The sequence below is a fragment of the Arabidopsis lyrata genome (genome assembly GCF_000004255.2).
Source record: "Arabidopsis lyrata subsp. lyrata unplaced genomic scaffold ARALYscaffold_1, whole genome shotgun sequence".
NCBI classification, from domain to species: Eukaryota; Viridiplantae; Streptophyta; class Magnoliopsida; order Brassicales; family Brassicaceae; genus Arabidopsis; species Arabidopsis lyrata.
The window spans coordinates 21736364-21757574 of NW_003302555.1; the positions used below are offsets into that span (position 1 = coordinate 21736364).

Here is a 21211-nt window from a genome sequence, read left to right on the forward strand (position 1 = left end):
AGAACTTTTGTGATATGTCCGACATGGTTTGCTGCATAGCTTTGAGGGTTTCGGCCAATGATGTCTCAACGGTGTCTCCTCCGGACATTGTTGCTTATCTCGGAAGTGTAATAAAGAAAAATCTGACCACTCAAGAATCCTATATCCCCACAGACGGCGCCAAAATGTGGATGTCGGATTTACACACTCAAGTATTTTTATTAGTAGGAAAGATTATTCTTGAGGGACAAAAATAAGAACGTAAAAGGCTTATGAATTGCTACAAAAATTGCTATATTATTTCTTTCTTCAGAGGAAGATCCCTTTACATGGCCATTGGCCTTTGTATTTATACATAGAGAAACGACGTTAAAAATGAGTAATTAAGTACAATTATTCCTTCTTAAATGTGTCCGTTTTGATTCCTTGACTTTAATGCTCAACGTTTGAATTTGAGTTGACTCTGATCTTCGTGGGCCTCGCCTTTTCGGCCCAAGTGTCCTTGAACCGACTTACCCGTGTCTTCTACACCGAACTCATGTCACAGTGCAGTCACTTCGGATTCTCGAAGTGGTGACAACCACTTCGACCGTTCCTTCGGCTCATGGGTACAATGGGCTTCATTCTTTATGGGCCATTATCTTGACTACGTGGCAATCTTTGCTTGGTCTCGGACTTCTGATCCGGGATCCGACACCAACATAGTTCGCCTTGTCATTTAAACCGAATATTCCGAAGGAGATCCCCGGATCCATGCCGTTCATTTACAGATTCGTGCAAGCGGGAAATCTTTGAAGAGTAACAAAAAAATCAGAACTGTTTGCGAGAATATTTTGCAAATCATATCTGACCTAGGTTATCGCACATCAAGTTCTAATGCTCACTTGATGGGCTGGGGGGCAACTCTTGGGCCTGGATTTCACACCTGCAAATCCAGTAGCAAAATATTATTGGGCTCTCATCAATACAGGCTCGGCCTGGCAAGAGATTGGCGATTTGATAAAGGCAATTGACTAGGTCGGCTAAAATCTCGGAACAAACCTGATTTCTAGGAGCAGCGGCGAGGATCTAGGAAGGAGTTAACCTAACCAGAAGACCTATATAAAGCGATGGAGGACGACTTGGAGGGATCATCGTCTACCTATTACTTGACCTAATACTTACGAGCATTTGTATTCTCATACTTTCATTTGTAAACTGTTGATTCACATCAATAAATTCTCAAAGCATCATTGAAAATCTAGCCCTCTTTGCCGATAAATCTAAGAACAAATTTCTAGTGTGGATTTTATCAACCACATACGCCCTCCAGCTTGTTGTCCTTCAAGCCGCCCCAGCTTGTTGTCCAACAAGGAGTCCCCCACCAAAGCCTCAAATTGCCAGCGTCACGACTTAGACCACCTTTCTCTTCATCGTTTTAGATCCATTGTCCTTTGCTATTTTGTTAGTTAACTTTTTCTTCCTTTTAAAACTCTCTCAAAATCAATGTTTTCCGTCGGAGTTTCAACAACTAGCAACAAAGGGCAAAGATGGTGTCCGGTGATCTCCATCTTTCACTCTCTATTTGTAGTACCTTTGCTTGACCCGACTTTAAAGAACCTCCAAATGACGAAGATAAGTTACGACATGCAGATCTGAATCCTTTCGACATACAATTTTGATATGAGATTTTGTTTACCCAAGAAGAGCCATCACACTAGACTTTTTTGACGGCATGAGCTCGTTCTCCTGGACTGACAGACGTGCCGTGTCTAGTGGAGACGTCGATGGTGCACGTCAAGTATGACACCCCTCTTCTATACTACCGAGAAGACGTGCAACTTTTCCTATAAGAGACTATTCCATGTTCATTTTCTATTCTTAAACACATTCACATACATCTTATTCATGAACCAATCTTATTGAAGCTGTAAAAATAACTCGTCTAAAGCAACATTCATATCTCGTGAAAAACAACTAAAGAACTTTAAAAGGAAACTATATTTTTGCATTAACGAATTTGAAACCCAAATCCCAAAGACACCATGAAGAGAGACAAGCTTGAGCAGCTATTCAACAACATTTTTACCTAGGGAAAGAAGGAAAAAAAAAGGGGTGAGTAAAGAATACTCAGTGAGTGAAACATATAACACTTTCTAAAGCTATACAATAATCATCATAACACACAACCTTAGATACAAGAAATCAACCTAACATGCTTTAACTTCTAACATGACATTCATAACAACCATCTTATCCATACTAACACACACATACGTATCATTAGGTCCAGTCATCCTCGTGATGACTATAACCTCATAAGTGGAGGCTGGCCCTCATGACTCAGACACTCCCATGCGTTTCGGGCTCATCAGCCTTTCTTGACCAACATGTAACCCGTCGGCCCATCACTATCCATATCTAAATCATTCTCATACATACATACTCATACATACATCCTCATATTTAATAGTTACATACTTGTCGTAACATTACCAAACATCACCGTCAAGCATTAACATAAATTCCAACCATAACATCACATAATCTAATCTTTACCAATCAAATCCAAGCCTATATGCCACAAGTCATGGAGCATAACAAAAGAAAATGATACCATGCTTCGTAGATACCACTCTCACCTTAATTGATTTGAAAAGCAAAAAGAAGTTGCGACTAACGGTTGATAGAACACCCAGGACCTGATAGCTTTCCTCACAAGAAATGATTAGAAATCTGGTTAGGATTTTCTGGATCTCAGCAGAACGAACTGTTTCTTGGCCAACAAGCAACAGTTCAGTTGACCCCAATAAAATTTATAGATTTTTTAATTATAGGGTAAGTTTCTTAAGATAATTAAATATTTTGGTTTAAAGTATTCATAATGACCCCTATGTCATATGATTAATTCTTGTTTTTGACCCCATGAATATTTATTTTGTCACTTAACCTCATTTCTATTTTTGTATGTCCAAATATTTTTTTTTTTCTTTTTTTTGAGCAAATATGTCCAAATATCTATAATATCTATAATATTCATTTACATATCAATTTTTTTCTTCTTTCTAGAACATATATCCTGTTTTTCCCCTACATTCTTTTCAAATATTTTTTAAAAATATATATTTTCTAAAGGTTATGAATGTGGAAGCCTCATTGGCCCATTGGTTAAACAAGGGTTAATTAATGCTTCTACACTCAGAGGTCTGGGGTTCGAGTCCCAGATACTGCGATTTATTAATAAATTTGCAGATTATTGGAGGCAAGTGTGCAGGAGATCTCCAGCGATGTACAATTATAGCCGTTCGCCAGGATTCTACGCAGAGAGGGAAGTGTCCATCAAGAGCATAAAGAAGGAGGTAAAGGAGGTGAGTATGAAGAAAAAGGTGAAGAAGATGTCGTCTGTCGTGGATCTAATATCGGAAGGAATTGTCCGTTGTAGAATCGTCTATGTAACAGTTCTCATAATTTGTAATAAATAATAAATCCAGACGTTAAAAAAAAGGGAATATTTCAAAATGTACCACATTTAAACAATTGGCATTCAAAATATACCACTTTCGGAAAAGCCTTTCAAAATGTACCATTTCTCAATTGCACGCGCTCGACCATGGACGAAAATACCCCTGATTGGGACAGAGAGGCTGTGTCAGAGACGGAGACAGCTTCACTCGGCGCTTCCAAAGAAGGAGCAGGGCATCAATTAATGCTGCACGGTTACATGTGGTAGATAATTAATTTTAATTAATAGAAATGATAATAGAGTAGGGTTAGGCCATTAATTGCTCTCTTAATATATCAGACAAAAGAGCTTTGTAGATCTGAAAAAACTGGAAATCTGAGGAGAAAACGCTGATGCTGGGCGAAATTGGAGTTCTGGTTGAAGAAGGGTGCATTTAAAGCTAAAGAAGGTAAAATTTATTGCAACATTTTTTGTCCACCGAAAAAGGGTAGATTTGTTTGTTTGTGATAAATGCAACCACCCACATTCTAAGATGGTGGTATTTATTGGAGGACGACAGGTACTGATGGACGAAGGAGTAATGATATTGGTCGGTTGCTGGGAATGCAAAAAAAGTGGAGAGTGGCGATTCAAGATGTTGGCAAAGAAATATGCAAAGTGTGTAGACGTAAGCGCAGGAGATACGATTGCTGATGTTGAGCAGAAAATTGCCGCAACGTTTGGAGTAGACAGAAGAAGGACAAAAATGGAGCTGAGTTTTTGGTTCGAAGGAGGAGACACTATCTACACGCAGCAAAAGATGCCGCCAGTCTCTGTTGACAGCGAGAGTTCATTGTCGAAATTCAAAAAGGTAAGAATAGAAAAGGGAGGTATGAACATGTATCTATGTTTAGAAGAAGACGATGAAGATGTGTCAAATCTCGGGGGACAAGACGATTGTCGGGGACAAGACGAGTGTCGGGGACAAGATATGGCGCGACAGCACAGAGGTGAGAGCGAAAGCACGCAGATAATTCCTGTAACTTTTGAGGAAGAGGACTTTTTAGAGGAAATATATGCGTTTGAAGAATCTTATAAAAGGAAAGAAGCTGTGCTGCAAAAGGGAAAAGCTAAGCGGGGACGAGAAAAGGAACTGGTGGTAGCATTGGGCACGGATAGTGGAGGATGGGCATCCGAGTCGGAAGACAACATGTTAAGTGAGGGAGAAGATTCAGGCGACTATGACTTTGATAATATGAGGGAGTTGATCGATAGGGAGTACCCGCCGGATTGGGATCCTTGGAAGGATTCGAGGAAGAAAGCATTGACAATTGCAGACGGATCTCCGCGGGGACAAAAGGGTAGAGTGGAGGACGATATATATTCCGGTATGGAGGACGATATATACGAGGACGATATGTATGTGGGGGACGAAAGTGTGGATGCACTAGGAGGACAAACCCAGCCAATACTAGTCGATGTCGAGGTTAATCAGATGGACGGAAGGGAAGATACCACAACATTTGATGAAGGTGAAGAGGAATGTGGAAAACTGCGGGGACAAAAGGGGACAACTTCACAAGGATGGGGACAAAGTGCAGAAATGTCACTCGAACTGACAGAATCGTTGGGTCCACCAAAGGGACAAAACCAGCCAATACTAGTCGAAGTTGAGGTAAATCAAATCGATGGAAGAGAAGATGCGACAACATTTGTTGAAGGTGGAGAGGAAAGTGGAGACATGTCAATCCAACTGGGGCAGACCAGAATGAGGCAAGTGGACGTTACGGTGACACCGTTGGAAAGAAGAGAAGATGCCTCAACTTTTAAGGCTTTTGAGGAAGGAGAAGGACAAGGAAATTTGGAGGTGACAATGGGATGTAGTGTTGGAGAGGAAAGTGCAGAAATGGGGCAGATAAGGTCGCAACTTACAATGGGGGAGACAATGTTTACTGAATTTGTGGGGGACGATATTGTGATGGGTAGAGATGCCGCACCGTTCAGGGACAACGCAGTCGGAGTTGCGCAGGACAAGGCTAACATGAATCTTAGGAAAGCTGGGGATTCAATATATATTGGGCGGATATTCCAGAACAAAGGCGAGTTGCATAAGGCATTAACTGTGTACTCTATAAAAAGGCTATTCAATTTCCGAATAAAAGCTTCCGACAAGACGCGTGTAATTGCAGTATGCCATGATAAAAAATGTAATTGGAGGGTATATGCAACGTTTCACGAGAACTCGGAGAAAGTGGAAATTCGAACAGCGAGTCTAAGACATAGTTGTGATGTGAAAGTGCGGTCAAAGTACGGGATGAAAGCAACACGATCGATTCTAGGCGAGTTGCTAAAAGCAAAACATGCGCATGGAAAGAAGGGACCTAGAGCCTGTGAACTACCAGAGATAGTATTGGCTGAACTAAACGTTACCATATCATACATGAAAGCTTGGAATGCGAAAGAGATGGCAATGAAAAAAGCTCGTGGCAGTGAAGAAGAAAGCTATAAGTTCTTGCAGACATATCTCCATCTGTTAAGGACAACTAATCCAGGTACGCTGTCCACAGTCCATACGGATTATACTGAGGAGGGGGAAATCCGTTTCAAATATTTATTTTTTGCGTTTGGGGCTTCAGTTGCTGGGTATAAGTATTTGCGGAAAGTAATAGTGATAGATGGAACACAGACTAAAGGAAAATACAAAAGCTGTTTAGTTGCTGCCAGTGGACAAGATGGAAATTATCAAATATTCCCATTGGCATTCGGAGTCATTGACAGTGAGAACATAGCAGGGTGGACGTGGTTTTTCAAACAACTGTTACAGTTTGTCCCTGATGAAGACGATCTTGTCTTCGTCTCCGACAGACATGCGGCCATATATGCTGGACTAAGGACAGTGTATCCACTTGCAAAGCACGCTTGCTGCACTGTGCATTTATTTAGGAACGTTGTCCACCATTTCAAGTGTGAGGGGCTTGCTAAAATGGTGTCCAATGCGGCTAGATCTTACACTGTGGGAGATTTGCGATATTGGTTTGAAGAAATTCAGAAAAGAGACATCAATTGTGCCAATTATTTGGTAGAGATAGGAATATCTCATTGGACACTTGCGTACTTCCCGGGAATGCGATACAATGTGATGAGCAGCAATATCTCGGAGTCCCTAAATGCTGCAATGCAAAAAGCCATAGATTTCCCGATAGTGACGATGGTAGAATTCATTAGGACTATGTTAATGCGTTGGTTTTACGAGAGAAGAGAAGCTGCAACTAGAACGAGGACAAGATGTACGCCAGAGATCGAGGAAATGCTAATAGATCACCTGAAATTAGCGACAGATTGTGCTGTCATAGCAGCAAGTGAATGGATTTATCAAGTAAACGACGGTTTTGGTATCGTTTTCACTGTGGATCTAGAGAAAAAAACATGTACTTGCAGAGTATTTGATGTGCTAATGGTGCCGTGTTGTCACGCTTTAGCCGCGGTGGGGATAAGGAACGTGGACATTTACTCCCTGATCGGGAACTATGCATTCGTGACGGAGTGGCGTAAGCTCTGGCGTGCCCATATTCTACCTCCGCCTAAGGAAAAAGACACGGAGGTCCCAAACGTAGTTAGTGAAATGGTTGTGAATCCACCAAAAACAAGAAGACCAGGCGGAAGACCAAAGACCGTACGCATACCATCGCGGGGAGAGTATCAGGTAACAAATTAAGAGTCTTAAATGAGTTTTGTCTTTCAACACAAAATAATTAATTGTGTCCATGTATGTGTTGCAGGGCAAAGGAGGGAAGAAAAAAAAACCTAACAAATGCACCACATGTGGGAAGGATGGCCACAACAGAGCAACTTGCAAAAATCCTATCTAAGTTTTAGGGAATAATACTTCGGCGGCTTTTGGTCCATGAAGTATTACGGAAAAGAGGGTTTATCGTTACTTAGGTTGGATAGGCCACGGGAAATTTGTTTAGTCCATGGCTTAACATCCATTTTTTTAGTCCATGGCTTAACACGGAAAGTATAACTAATATATATTTATCTTTTGGTAATTGGATGTAGTATGACATGTATTGGTATCTTTTGGCAAGCACATCTCACAACTTATCGAACAAAAACTATATATATTTATCATATACATCTTCGGGGAAGACAAAAATATATGGGAGACCATATAAAGGAAAAACAAACAAATCATAAGACCCACCAATTAACACAGAGAGGACAGGGGGTCCAAACATTACAGTTGGAACATTCTGAATATCGACGAGGGGGATGGATCAAGTAGCACGTATAGCCAGTCCAGTTGAATCTAAGTTGGGTTGGGGCAATCTTCTTAATATCGGATATCACAAGCTTGGCCACACGATCAGCGTTGCGAGAAGAGACAACTTCTTGTTTGAATAGATTCATGGCGATGATCGCATCCTTAGGTCTATTAATAGAGACAAGGTAGAGACCCTTGGTGAAAAGAATTTGTCGGATGGATCGGGTATATGAGCGAGCATGTCCATTGCTTCTTTGATTAAACCTTCAACTGCAGCGAGCCTAATGCTCTCTAAGTAACAAGCAGCAGGATTTCCAGCCTTTACACATCGTAAAACAAAGAAGTAAATGGGTGAACCGATGAAAACATTTTGAGGATGCGCTTCAAGGAGAGCCAGAGAAGTCTCCCGCAAAACAGAAGGATCAAGTGCGAGACGCATGCCAGCGTTCCCAGAGAGAATAAGGGGACCTAAGTGTCGGTAACATGACTTACCAACAAGAAGGACAATCGATACTCTAAGATGTTTGGGAAGCTTTTGCCACAAAAACATATCAAGGAATTGGAATTAGGAATGGTTTAGCACAATGAATGTCGTTACTTACCTATATATAGATGGGATTACTAATTAATGGTTGGGGACAATGAATGTTGCTGTTAGAGATTTTGAATTAGTAGTTGGAGACAATGAATGTGGAAAAGTAAATACTAATTAAAGTGACAAGACCTATCTCATTACTAGGTGACTAACTATTCTAAGGGATAACTGTTTAGCAGTTTCGTATTGCATTGGGGGACGTGAATATACAATTTACGGTAGCTTATCAGCATAGAAATAAGTAGATCTGGGGCGAGATATCTTGATACTTCATATTTTTACAATATATATAAGTTGTAGAATTGAGTCGAAGCTTGGAAGCGTCTCGGGTACAATAATCGCGTGTAAGCAAAAACACGTTTGGAGGACACGAACGTCTCTAAGTGATAGCTTCATATCTTAAATATAGATAACTTGTAGAATTCGGACTACAATAAAAGAGGGACGAACATTACACGATAGTCCCTAGTAGACAACATGATATAAAAAATGGGGGACATAATAGCCGAAGGATGAAAAAAGAGCTATTAAAGCTACATATAAGTGCCAAGCACGAACGCGGCTACGGGGACAATAATCGCAAGGATGAGAACGATGATTTTAGGACACGAACGAGCGACGTCGACAATGGAACGAGGGGAGCGTTGCAAAAGACATAAATTCTGCTGAAGCAATTTAATGTCTTCCTGGTAAAGGTCCAGACGATCGCACATCAAGGCAAGATCCATGTGCTCCCCGTTAGGGGCGGTAAGTAGGAACTTAAGGTGTTCTTCCTGTTCCCTAATAGAGCACTTAACCGCTGAAATCTCGTCCATAAATGCCTCGTCCAACCATTTAACAAGATGGCGCCCAGGTCGGTCCTGAATACAAACATAGCAAATGTAACTATAGTAGATCGAATTATTGAATATAGTAAGAGTGGGATTTAAACTTACATCTCTCTTCTCGCACTGATAAAACTGCCTGCCAGGGTTGTCCTCGGAGAGTGAATTCCCAAGTACGACCGTCCCTCCGCAGTAACAGTGACGAGGTATACCAAGATTTTCAAAAGACATTGGCCCGGGATAAACAGGTCCATAAGAACTAAGAGATTCTCGGGATGAATCCAATGACTGGCTATAACTATGGAGGCCCATGGTCCGTGGGAAACAATTAGATGGTAGAAATTATGGAGTAGGCTGGGGGGAGTTTGAGAGAAAGGGGATAATTGTGTAGATGAAGAGATCATTAATGTGGAGAGATAAATAGAGACTGATGCCCAAAAATCTTGAAAAGAATATAATATAAATTTATTAAGCAAAAAGTTACCTTTTCGCTGATGTGATGACACAGAAGAAAAATCATGGGGAAGCGTAACAGGTTAGGGGAGAGAATAGTGGAGAGCAACTGGCTTCTACTGTTGTTATTGGGTATCTAAACGTTGACTTGTTTGTAAAAATTGCCTATCCAAAATTGCGACAGGGACAACATAATATAGAATATTTTAGGAGACAGGATCTCTGTTTGCGGAGGACAACCTAAATATCCAAGTAGTTCCTAAATAGATAGCAGTTTAAAAATATTTAGTTCCTAAGCATCCAAGTAGCATCCAAGAAGAAAACAAAGAAGAGTAAATAATTATTACAAAAAGACATAAGTTCTTAAGCAGAAATATTGAAAGGGGCATCACAGCCGGAGAGGCTGAACAAACTCCTCGAAGATGTCGACAGCAAATCTCATCCTGATATTCTCCACAAGTTCTTCAGTTATGCTGTCGTGAGTAATGTTTTGGAAATGAAGCTCAATGTACTTCATAGCAAGCGGGCCACTGTCGTCTTCATGTTCGCTTTGAAAGATTTCAGGGAGACGATCAAAGGCGAACTCAGGGGGAACTTGACGATTGCAGAGAACATCTTGGGGGACAAGTGATTTGATGATAAAAGGAAGCAACACAACGAGAGGTTTCATGAGCACGCCCATCTGTTTGTCGGTTTTGGCAGCCATGTTAGGGTCAAGAACACCTATGGTACCCTCTTTCAGATCTATGACAAGCGCAGCCCAGTGGCCCCCAGACAGATGTAAAGGCGCGTACAGAGTGTCGACCTCAGAAAACCAAGCCTGTCTCGTGAATCGGCCAGGGACTATACCCCTGACGTAGTCCCGTATCTTACTGTTCCACGGCCACTCAGATTTACTTTTGGACTTCTTGAAACGAGAATAGAGTTCGCTAAGGGTAAGCGAAAACCATGAATCAAGTATGGCAGACCTACTCTGGACCAAAGTATCCCCAAACCTCCGAGCCAACAGGCTTAGCATGGCATCGATGTGCTGGATTGTATAGAGGACAATAATTAATTTAAGGGACATGATATTATAAAATGCAGGTATCATTGGTTTACAACGTATCTCTTGGTGGACAGAATGGTGAGGAGTAAGCATATCCTTAAAAAATGATTTGGGGACAACATGTGCATCGAGGACGAACTCCCTGACCATTAATGTAAAATAGTAATTTAAAGGTTGGGGAAAAAGAAGTAAGTAATGAATTCAATAAGAAACTGAATTACCTCTGGCGATAAGATTTGAGAGTGGACAAGAAATGTTTCCGAAGATCATCATTTACTAGGACAAACGGGTGCAAAACCTCATCAGTTGATTGGGAAACACTATTGGTCCCTGTGGATTCTTGTCCCTGGACTGGAATAGGGTCACGGAAACGGTGGGGTTTATTCCTTGCCCTTTTGGGAGGGAGGATCGGCTTAGAAGAATCCCCGCCAAGAGAAGAAGATTTTCTCTTTTTCCCAAAGGGACTTTTTTCTGAAATTGCCACACCACCAGTAGCATTTCCCTATAAAAAAAGGTATTTTAGGGAAAGGGACAAACAGAACCACAATTAAAATGCTGAAAATTTATGAGATACCTCTTGATCGTCAACCAGTTGTTCATCAGCACCTCTTGAGGATTTAAAAAGCTCTGGCGGCCATGCTTTGTTTGCCTAGATGAATGGGCACGACAGGTTAGGGACAAGAAATTAGAATTTGCGTTTTAGTTATTACAGAAATAAGTATTATACCTCGTCCATAGCTTCATCTTGGTGATCCTCGTCTTCAGACCTTCCTTCACTATCACCACTACTCTCGTCACCCTCTTTGGGTTCATGGTCCCCAGAAACAGACTTATCCTCTAAAACCTCAGTCTCAACATTGTCCCCGGAGACATCAACAGACTTTTCAATTACTTCTTCTCTTCTGTCCTCGCATTCAACAACATCAACGTGCTCAGACACACCAACAGACTTATTCTCTATAGCTTCCCTTCTCTCCTCACCAACAAATCCCACGTCCTCAGACACACCAAAAGAATTTCCACCAGCAACCTGTTATAGTTGATTAGAAGAGAGGATCATATCCATGGAAAGACACAAGTATCCACGTTGAAACAGAGACAAACCCGCTATGTATCTTGATCGTCCTCTGATTCATCAGCCGAACTGATCTCCTCTACATCTTGATGAGGCGTTTGGAAGTCGTTGGGCTAAAAGTAAAGAGAATTAAAAGTAAAAAAGGATTAGAAAAACAAAAAACTCCACCACATAAGAAAACAAATAATGACTTTAGTTAAACTTACGTTGTGATCTTCAGGAAAATTCTCTTTAACAGACTTTCCAACCAGGACCTGTGTAAAATGGTTTAGGAACCATTTCTAGAAAGAGGTAGACAAAAAAAAAATGTAATATACAAACCTCATCTGCAACTTCTTCGTCCTCGGATTCCTCTGCGTTGTCCTCACTAATGGTTGGCAATGGAGTTTGGAAGTCTTTTGGCTGAATAATATGTAAGAAACAGAGGTTATTCAACGTCAAAACAATAGAGAAGGACCAGAAGCAACAAGGAAACTTACGTTGTGATCAATAGAGAACTTCGAGGAAGAAGGACCAGAAGGAGATGGATGAATGGTAGAAGGACCAGAAGCAACAAGACCAGGAGAAGGTCCAAACGGACCAGACTGAGCAGGACCAGAGGGAGATGCATAAGACTGGTTGAGGTTTTGTAAAACATCAGACACTCCTCCGTACTCAGACCAGGCTTGCCGCTAAAACTCCTCCAAAAGTTGAGAATTACTTTTCCCCTTAGACGGCGATTGAGGAGAACTTGGGGCGGGAGGGTCTATCTGGACATGGGGGGAATCAGAGGTCTGCCCACTAGGGACCTTGTTGATATTTATATTTTCTGGGGGACCATGCGTTTGTCCCTCAGTAACAGCGTTTGTTAATGGGACATCTGTGTGTCCCCCGGACTCCTTGTTTACATTTGCATTATTAGGGGGACCATAGGTTTGTCCCTCAGATAGTTTGTTTTTACCTGGTGAAGCAGCTTTCGGAGGGGGGGTTGTTGGAAACTTCCCACCATGGCGCAGATTGCTAATAATCTCGTCTAAGAGTTCGTCTTTCAATAAAGACTTCTCTACTCCATACATCCGACAAACTTCACCCATCAATTCAACCTTCAATTCCTCTTTCATGTCACGGAACTTCGAATTAACTTCTTCCATGATCAGAGCATAGAGAACATCTTTACCTTCAGTCCCTGCTGGGGGACAAAAGTCTTCATCGACCTTCCCTTTACCTTTTGATGAACCAGATGGACCACACTGGGGAGACTCAGGCATGTCAGAGTTTCTATTTGGACGCCTCACAGGTACCTTCTTGGTCTTGCGAACATTGGGTTCTTTGGGGTTCTCATCAACGACTATCTTTGGCCAAGTACGACACCCACCAATTCAGTCAGCTTGGCAGAACTTGTATCCGCCACCAATAAGGCTTTCCATATAGTCAACCGCCGGGTCAGAGACTTCATCAGGCCAATCGTTGATCGATGGGTGTGGGGGATCATCAGTAGACAACAGCGGGGCAATACTTAACTACATTGAATTCAATAATTAATTAGTAATCACTTGGGTACTAGGGTAAAAAAATAATAATGTTCACGAGAAGGACAAAAATAATAATTACCCCAGGAATTAGCTCTGTTTCCATTATGTTGGAATTGTGAAAAGTCTTCAACGGAGGCAAAGTAGTGATTGACCCATCAATGATAGTCTGCGTATCATCAGGTTGAAGAAGGTATCTCTCAAAAACTGGGATGGCCTTTAACATCAGCAGTTGGAAGACAAGAGGGAACCCATGGGTTGAAGAGTGAGACTGGTTGAACTTCGCAATTAGGGCAGAGAGACTGTTAACCTTCTGACTGACCTTAACCATTCGCATTGTCAGAAGGAATGATTCTCGTCCCCATGGAAACGCTTCAAACGACTCCAAATGCTGAACCATTTCGACAACTTGAAGAGAAGCTCTCACAGGTTGGGAACTGCAAAGCAATACCCCTTCAACGATCACGATAAGAGCGAGACGAAGCCTTCTCCAGTCATCCATCTTCTCTTTCTTGGGCTTCATCTTGTCTTTCCTCAGCCAGTCAACAATGTCCTTGATGAGAACACCCGGGTGGTCCTCGCCTATGAGAATATTCCAGTACGGATGTTTTTTGGTACATTCTCTCTGCGACTTCAATACATCTGCCGGTGAAGAATACGGCCGACAATCTAGACCAGTGAGAATGGCAAATTCTCTTAACGAAAAACGGAATGGCTGACCGGCAAAAATAAACCATAGCTCGTGTTTTTTCCTTGTGTAGACGCCTCTACACAACATCTGATGTACTAATTTGCCAGAAAACGAACATTTGCGGACAGGAAGCTGAAACAGCGGGCCAAAGCATGAGGCGCGAAGATAATTTAACTCTTTCGTCCCTTCTAGGATTTCGACGAGATCGAGCAGATACTCCGGCTTTGAATAAGCATTAATACGTCCGAGAGGCGGATAGCAGTCAGTGGCGTAGAGCCTTTTCGGAAGTTTGTCCCTGTTTACTACCGGGATCTCCGGTCGCGGCTGATATGGAGAATTTGAGTGGGTCGCGGTTGACTTGGCGGAGACAAAAGGGTCGTCGTCGTCTTCAAAGGAAACCGTGCGCCTGGATTTGCCAAGCGGAGACTTTTGTTTCAATTTACTCGAGGAGGACTTCATCTGCGGCGGAGGAGAGAAAACAGGAGAAAAAATTAAGAATTTCTTTGAAAATCGAACAGTGGAAAAGGAGCATGCAGATGGACAGAAACCCTAGAAATTGGGGACGAAACGATTAAATCAAATTAGATGACTACGAACCAATAATTAGATGACTACAAACTAACTTGTGATTAATCAAGTATGAGGGACAAAATCGAGTGTCAGTTACATTCAAAGAATCTGCCGAAAATGGTTTACCGTAACTAACTTCCGATGAGAGGAGAAGGAGAAGAAAGAGAAAGGGAAAGTGAATGAGAGACGAAAGCGGTTACACTTCTCGCAGGGGAGAGAAGTTTGTGGGGTGTAATTTTGCACGGGTCTCGAGGGTTAATAGGGAAACGAGAAGGTGCGAATGTCAACTCGTTGGCAGGCGCAGGCGGGAAAACTGCCATCAACTGTGAGGGCAAAATTGACAATTCACAGACAAATGTGGTATGAGTTGAAAGATGGAGAAGAATGTGGTAGATCTTGAAACAAATTGGGAAAATGTGGTAGATCTTGTAATTTTTCCTAAAAAAAAAAAGGTTATGAATATAATCACGACAACTAATCAATCTCTACAATATATCTATATATACATTTTTGGAGTACACTTAGCAAATAAATCCTAGAGTTGCTAAGTATTTACAAAGAATGCCATTATCATAAATGTTTATCTATTAATTAATATTACAAAATATTTTAGAAAAAATCTTTTAGAAACCATGGCTTCTAAATATGGTAACAAATTGATTTTGTTTCTAAATTTTCCTAAAACATCTCTACCTAATTTAAACATTAATGTATGATTCTTCTTTCACTTTTATATGATCTTATAGTAATTTATTTTGAATTTATATAAAATACATATAATTAATAAAATAATAAAAAAATTTCTGCATATAATATGTTTAAATTTTTTTAAAACGGACATATATTACTCAATCGATGAATAAAAAATATGTGTACAATATCCCACATTGCTTAAAAAATTGGACAATAGTTTAGAGTCATACTATAAAAAGGACCAAAATAATTCTGAATACAAAACGGGGTATACCACGGGTGAAACCTAAAATTAAAATAAAGATATAATTATATAATCTTAAATACGTTTTTTTGGTATTCTATATAATCTTAAATACTAAACAAACCAAACAAATATAATTTAAAATTTAAAAATATTAGTTTAAAAAAATTGACCCACAATATATCGTGCGATAAATTTTTTTGATACAAAATAATATCAAATTATTATAATAGTCCATGATTATAAATGCCTGTCAATACTAACACTATATCATTTCTACACCTACAACTTTTCTAAGTACACATATTTCGACGATATTAATTATAATATAAAATAATTAAATGAAATTTTTTTATTTAATATCAATTTAAAAATCTAATAAATTATAAATTATTATATAAAATACATAAAATACAATTTTGCCCCGCGGTATACCGCGGGTTAAATCCTAGTATATTATATATTTTGACAAAAAAATATTTTAATGATAAAAAGTATTTGATACCACTATATAATTTGAAAGATGAAATATGAAATATTTTAGATCTAAAACTCTATATATATATATATATATATATATATATAGATGTATTTCAAGAAAATAGATTATTTAGTTTTATTTTAAGTATAAATTTTCAAATGTTTTCGAAACCATCTAAATAACAATTTACACTTTAAATATATCATCTAATATTAATATATTATAATTTTATAAAAATTAATTAAATATATTTATTTATATATATGACCCCTATAAACAAAATTTCTAGCTCCGCCACTGTCGGAGAGTAAGAGTGTCAAGCGGTGACTACTTTCTCAACAAGGAAGAACAAGAATGACTCTATACACAAGATTAATCAATGGAGAATGACGTTGTTGCAGCTTTGAGTTTCGAGAGCGCGAAGAAGAAGATGAGAAAAGGTTGCGTGAAGATGACGATATAAACATAAATACATACACGTTTTTGGTTTTGTGTGTCATTTAGGTTGGCTGGGCCCCTCTTGGGCTTGGGCCTCACAGCAAGCTTCTTCTCTAGGCCACGACTTCCCCTTTCGGAATGGTTAAGCTCATGTTCTCTCCCTCTTCCTTGAACCTTGGTCAAAAACTCAAAACTCTCAACCGCCGACCTTACTCTCCCTGGAGATGGCTAACCATCCTTCATTCTCGTATGGTTGTTGCGCTCATATATCTCTCTTCCAGATAAAGTGAAACTAGGGTTTTAAATGATGGACCTGCCCAATTTCGGCCCACTAAAGTTTCTGAAGCACGAATACACAAGGTGTTATCCAATCCAAATTTTGCTAAAGCCGAGGTCTGTTCTAAACTCTGCTTTGTCCATCCTTAGCATAACTTTGCGTCGATTGCCAAATTGAAATGATCGTGGATATCAATTGGATAGTATGTCATCATTGTTGCTATGGATGTATAAGAATTCTATGAGAACCATGCCACTAGATTCACCTCGAGCTATTTGTTATGAATCCAAAAGCTTGAAGAAGAATGGTATCATGTTCCCGATTTTAAGAAGTCGATGGTATGACAAAAGCAATAAATAAATTTTATTAAAACTATTTAACCAAGGCTAAGTTGCAGTCAATAAAAACTAAATGAGTAATAGCACATGAAAAAAAATAATGAGTAATAGCACTACATAACCATACTCTAAGCTGCATGGAATCGGAAGCGGGTACGCGGAAGCGGAAGCGTTTGGAAGCGTAGAAGCGAGTTTTTGAAAATATTTAGGAAGCGGGTACGTGTTGGAAGCGTAGATATATACAAATAATTTTTATATATATATATATATATCAAACATAAAATCATATAAAAATAAATTAGCTAAAACCTAAAAGTTAGGGTTATATAATGTTATTAATCGAACATATCGTGATGTTATTAGTAGCGTTGTGGTAATAGAGCATTTTAAATCGTCTCAGGTGGCGAGTTCGAGTATCCACGCATGAATTGGGTTTTTATTTACTTAAAACGAATAGGGGTAAACTTGTAATTTTAGTTGAGGAGTCATCCTCTTCTTCCCTTGAAAAACCTAATCGTCGTCTCCTCATGTGCTTTTTTTTCATGGTTTTTTTCCGAACATAGCTAACGTTGGAGACGCTTCCAATCTACACATGCGACGCTTCTCACTCGGAATCTTACGCTTCCACCACGATTCCGAAAGCTCTATTTTGGGAATCGCGATTCCAAACCGATTCCAAACGATTCCGGGCGATTCCGCTCCCGTTTCCGATTCCGAAGCGGGAATCGACACAACTTTGCCGATTCCGTGCAACGTAGACCATACTTTAGGTTTTTATTATTAAAATCTATATATGTCATTTTGTACATATGGTGGTTCATTTCTCACACACGTTCTTTTAAATTTAGTATAGATTTCACGTAACGGTTTTAAGAAGATATTCCTATTTTGTTTGACTACATTATTTGTTATAATATCACTTTCTTTTTGACACGCGTCAAAAGCAATAAATTTCATTAAAATTATTTGACCAATTTTAACTTAAGTTGGATTATCTACCAAATATAACAAATATAATTATGATATATATTTATTTTCTAAAAAAAGTTATTTTTGGGTAAAATAGGGGGTTTTAGTTAAATAAAAAAACTAGAGGACCCATTTGTAAAAAAAATTATAATAACATAAAAAAAGTTAAGTAATTAACAAGAGTAATATAAATAAAAATCACCCAAACAATAATAATTAGTAAATATAATTTGTCAATTATGGTATCAATATCACATTATTTACATATATTTTACTTCTCTTATATTTAACACGGGTCGCAAAAGATATCTGTCACTGTATTGATTTCACTAATTTTAATGAAGTTTATTGCATTTGATTATCTACAAAATAAAACCATACAAAATTGGTAATCTACATAAAAACCAAATAATAATAAAGAAAAATGATGATATATAGCTAGTCTATACAACTTTTTCTACAAAACTAGGGGGTTTAAAATTTCCCATGAACGTATAAGATCATAAAATTAAAAGACCTAAATGTAAAATTATTATAACAATATGGAAAACAATGTAAATAAAATAAGTAATGTAAAGAAGAACCGCCTTAGTAAAAAAGGCCCACCTTTTCGGTGTCTTATAAATTTCTCCATCGTCTTCTTCTTCTTCCTCTTCCTCTTCTCTCTGTAAACCCCCACACACAACTGTGGGTGGCGACTATATTCTCCATTTTCTCTGTGACCATCTCTATTTTTCTCTCTGTTTCTCAGATTCAGTTTCGTGTCTCGAACAGATCAAGACCCAAACAATGGTTGTTCCTCTTATTCATAATCCTTTTTTTTCAGAATTTTTCAATCGATTTTTGTGGTTTTTGTTTTGTAGAAATTGATTCATGGGTCTGTTTGATTTCAGGTGAGTTCGATAATGAAAATGGAGAACGATGACGTAATGATTCCGCCATGGCTAAAACCAATGCTCCGAGCTGACTACTTTGTGACTTGTTCGATTCACGCAAAATCGAGTAAGAGTGAATGTAATCTGTTTTGTTTGGATTGTTTAGGCAATGCCTTTTGTTCTTATTGTTTTGATGATCACAGAGACCATCGTGTTGTTCAGGTTCGGATTTCATCATCATCTCTCTCTCTCTGAGGAATTTCATCGAACACCTTCGTTTTAATGAACCCAATTCTATGTTTTTGTGGTTGCAGATTCGACGATCTTCGTATCATAATGTTGTGAGAATGAGTGAGATTCAGAAACATATTGATATCTCTTGTATTCAGACTTATGTTATCAATAGTGCTAAGATCTTCTTCCTAAACGAGAGACCTCAGTGTAAAACGGGTAAAAGCGTAAACAAAACATGTCAGATCTGTTCTCGTAACCTTCTCGATTCGTTCCGGTTCTGTTCTCTTGCTTGTAAGGTAATGTACAATGTTCTGGTCTTTCTTCAAGTTCACAAGTTTGATATCTACTTTTGTGTTGAATTGTTCAATTACATTAACAAATGGTTTCTTGGTTGTTTTATGGTTTGCTTCACTTCTTATTGTATGCTTCACAGTTATAGTTTTTGATTGTCTCTTATAGCTTGAATGTGTCAAGAGTGGGGAGGATCCAAATTTGACCTTCTGTCTCGGTGACTCCTCGAAGATCCGCAATACCGGAATTTGTAGCCGGTTGATCAACGGAATCTCGATCGCAGTTGATGATCAACGCAGTGAAACCGCTGCTGTGTTATCTCCAAAGACACCTTCAATAGAAAGCCACCGGAATTACCCAATGAAGAGTAGAAGAAAGGGTATACCTCACCGAGCACCTTTCTAAAAGGCTTTATTAAAGAGTAAAGGTATAAGATGGAATATGGGAGAAATCAGAAGAGAGAAAAAAAAAAAGTGTTGGTAAATGACTAAATGCAATTTATCTTACATAATTAGTAGCAAGCCTAATTACTAAAGAGTACAGAACAAAAATGTGATATTCATAGAAATTGGGTTATAAATATATGATTTTAATCAGTCTTATTTACCTCATATTTGTCTCTTTAACTTTATTTTACAGCATTATAACCTTTTTTTATTATTTGGAAAAATGAATTTTTTCAAAGGTCACATCACATTTTGAAACATGAAGATGTAACTATAAATATTTGTATATTTATAGGAGATTCCTTCAGGTTCTTTTGAATGTTCCTTTTAGCTTTAAAAGTGAGAGAGTGAGTTGGCATTTATGGATGTGATATGTGAAAAGTATGGTATAAAATAAGCTTGGTGAGGCATCATGTGTTTAATAAAGAATGGAGAGAGTGTAGTGGTGTGGATTTGTCATACTTTGCCATCAACATGGTTTTTGGGGTTTGGTGAGAGTATCTTATGATTCTTTGGGCAAAGATATATTTCCTTTTTTGGCTTCAAAGTACATTTGTGGAAGCTAAATCATGTTTTGCTTGTTTATCTTCTTTTAAAGAAAACGATTTTATTTTACTCTATAGGTTTCTACTTTGTTTATCTATGATGACACCTTTACTCTTTTGTTTGAGATTATGTGGTATTGTAATTAGTTACTTGATTTCATATTTTCCAGTTTTACATAGACCTAGCATATAATTGGTGGATTTCCATCTATTTGCCTCGTTGCTTTACAATTTGTTGTTGGGTTGATTTTATATTTAGAATGGTAAGAGACATTACATATGTTCTTTAATGACATTTGAGAATTTAGGGAAATTATTGCGCATGACTTATGTTCTTCCGTGACATTATAAAATTTAGGGAAGTAACTATGAAGGTTCTTCTGTTTTCCTTATTTGTATGTTTAATAAAAAAAAAATTGAAAATGTAAAGAAAAAAAAACATAGAGAATTATTGAATCAAATATGGCAATTGTTCTTTTTTATTTATTTATAATGTAAACATTAATTTAGAGCCTCTAAAGTTTGTTAACTTACCACTTTAACTTATTTTTTGTATATTTAAGTAATATAAAGTTTTCCATTTAAAAATTGTTTTTCTTATTTTTAAATTTGTTTGTAAAAATAAAATGAAAAATGTTGAAAGATTAAAATTGTAACTATAGAATTGGAAAGTAGACAATTTTTTATATAGAAATATATAATGAAACAATTGGAAAGTTTGATGAATAAAAATAAAATATTTATATTTATTTATTTACAACGAACTGTTCGTGCTAAATTATCCGCTTTAACATTTGCACTAAACCAAAGATAAAGAAAAAAAAAGTAGAATTCTTCCTTGTCAATCTGTATTTTCTCCAAGTATGTAGAAACAGTTGGCCAGTCGGATCCTGAATGGCAATCCGATTAAGGTGTGATGTGATAACCCTAATCGCATGTCAGTATGTCACCA

At 38.4% G+C, this 21211-nt stretch overlaps 3 protein-coding genes and 1 long non-coding RNA gene across 4 annotated transcripts; 1 reads left to right on the forward strand and 3 right to left on the reverse strand.

Annotated features, from left to right (window-relative positions):
• Nucleotides 1–8734: 8734 nt before the first annotated feature.
• On the reverse strand, nt 8735–9587 carry LOC110225296 (uncharacterized protein At4g04775-like). The gene is made up of 2 exons (XM_021014675.1): nt 9195–9587; nt 8735–9119 (listed from the first exon to the last, which is right to left on the reverse strand). Exons 1-2 carry the CDS (start codon nt 9393–9395, stop codon nt 8793–8795), a joined length of 528 nt encoding a protein of 175 aa, XP_020870334.1. The 5' UTR covers nt 9396–9587; the 3' UTR covers nt 8735–8792.
• Nucleotides 9588–11043: 1456 nt separating this feature from the next.
• Nucleotides 11044–11683, reverse strand: LOC110224587. Its single transcript, XR_002329087.1, has 3 exons — nt 11312–11683; nt 11159–11233; nt 11044–11086 (listed from the first exon to the last, which is right to left on the reverse strand). It is a non-coding gene; the product is annotated as an uncharacterized LOC110224587 (long non-coding RNA).
• An 11-nt stretch (nt 11684–11694) lies between these two features.
• LOC110224588 lies at nt 11695–12325 on the reverse strand. The gene is made up of 4 exons (XM_021010876.1): nt 12139–12325; nt 11981–12061; nt 11866–11913; nt 11695–11772 (listed from the first exon to the last, which is right to left on the reverse strand). The coding sequence occupies exons 1-4, from the start codon at nt 12294–12296 to the stop codon at nt 11739–11741; spliced, it is 321 nt and encodes a 106-aa protein (XP_020866535.1). The 5' UTR covers nt 12297–12325; the 3' UTR covers nt 11695–11738.
• Nucleotides 12326–18472: 6147 nt separating this feature from the next.
• Nucleotides 18473–19874, forward strand: LOC9327311. Its single transcript, XM_002891203.2, has 4 exons — nt 18473–18660; nt 18762–18965; nt 19058–19273; nt 19437–19874. Exons 1-4 carry the CDS (start codon nt 18658–18660, stop codon nt 19671–19673), a joined length of 660 nt encoding a protein of 219 aa, XP_002891249.2. The 5' UTR covers nt 18473–18657; the 3' UTR covers nt 19674–19874.
• The last annotated feature ends 1337 nt before the right edge of the window (nt 19875–21211 follow it).

What these genes read in the sequence shown, in the direction of transcription:
- LOC110225296 (XM_021014675.1), bottom strand. Translation starts at nt 9,395, where the DNA reads ATGGGCCTCCATAGTTATAGCCAGTCATTGGATTCATCCCGAGAATCT. An exon ending in ATCAGTGCGAGAAGAGAGAT is followed by an intron (nt 9,120 to 9,194) that starts GTAAGTTTAAAT and finishes GTTTGTATTCAG; the next exon opens with GACCGACCTGGGCGCCATCT.
- LOC110224588 (XM_021010876.1), bottom strand. Translation starts at nt 12,296, where the DNA reads ATGTTTTACAAAACCTCAACCAGTCTTATGCATCTCCCTCTGGTCCTG. An exon ending in AGTTCTCTATTGATCACAAC is followed by an intron (nt 12,062 to 12,138) that starts GTAAGTTTCCTT and finishes CATATTATTCAG; the next exon opens with CCAAAAGACTTCCAAACTCC. An exon ending in ATTTTCCTGAAGATCACAAC is followed by an intron (nt 11,773 to 11,865) that starts GTAAGTTTAACT and finishes CTTTACTTTTAG; the next exon opens with CCCAACGACTTCCAAACGCC.
- LOC9327311 (XM_002891203.2), top strand. An exon ending in GAGACCATCGTGTTGTTCAG is followed by an intron (nt 18,966 to 19,057) that starts GTTCGGATTTCA and finishes TTGTGGTTGCAG; the next exon opens with ATTCGACGATCTTCGTATCA. An exon ending in TCTGTTCTCTTGCTTGTAAG is followed by an intron (nt 19,274 to 19,436) that starts GTAATGTACAAT and finishes TGTCTCTTATAG; the next exon opens with CTTGAATGTGTCAAGAGTGG.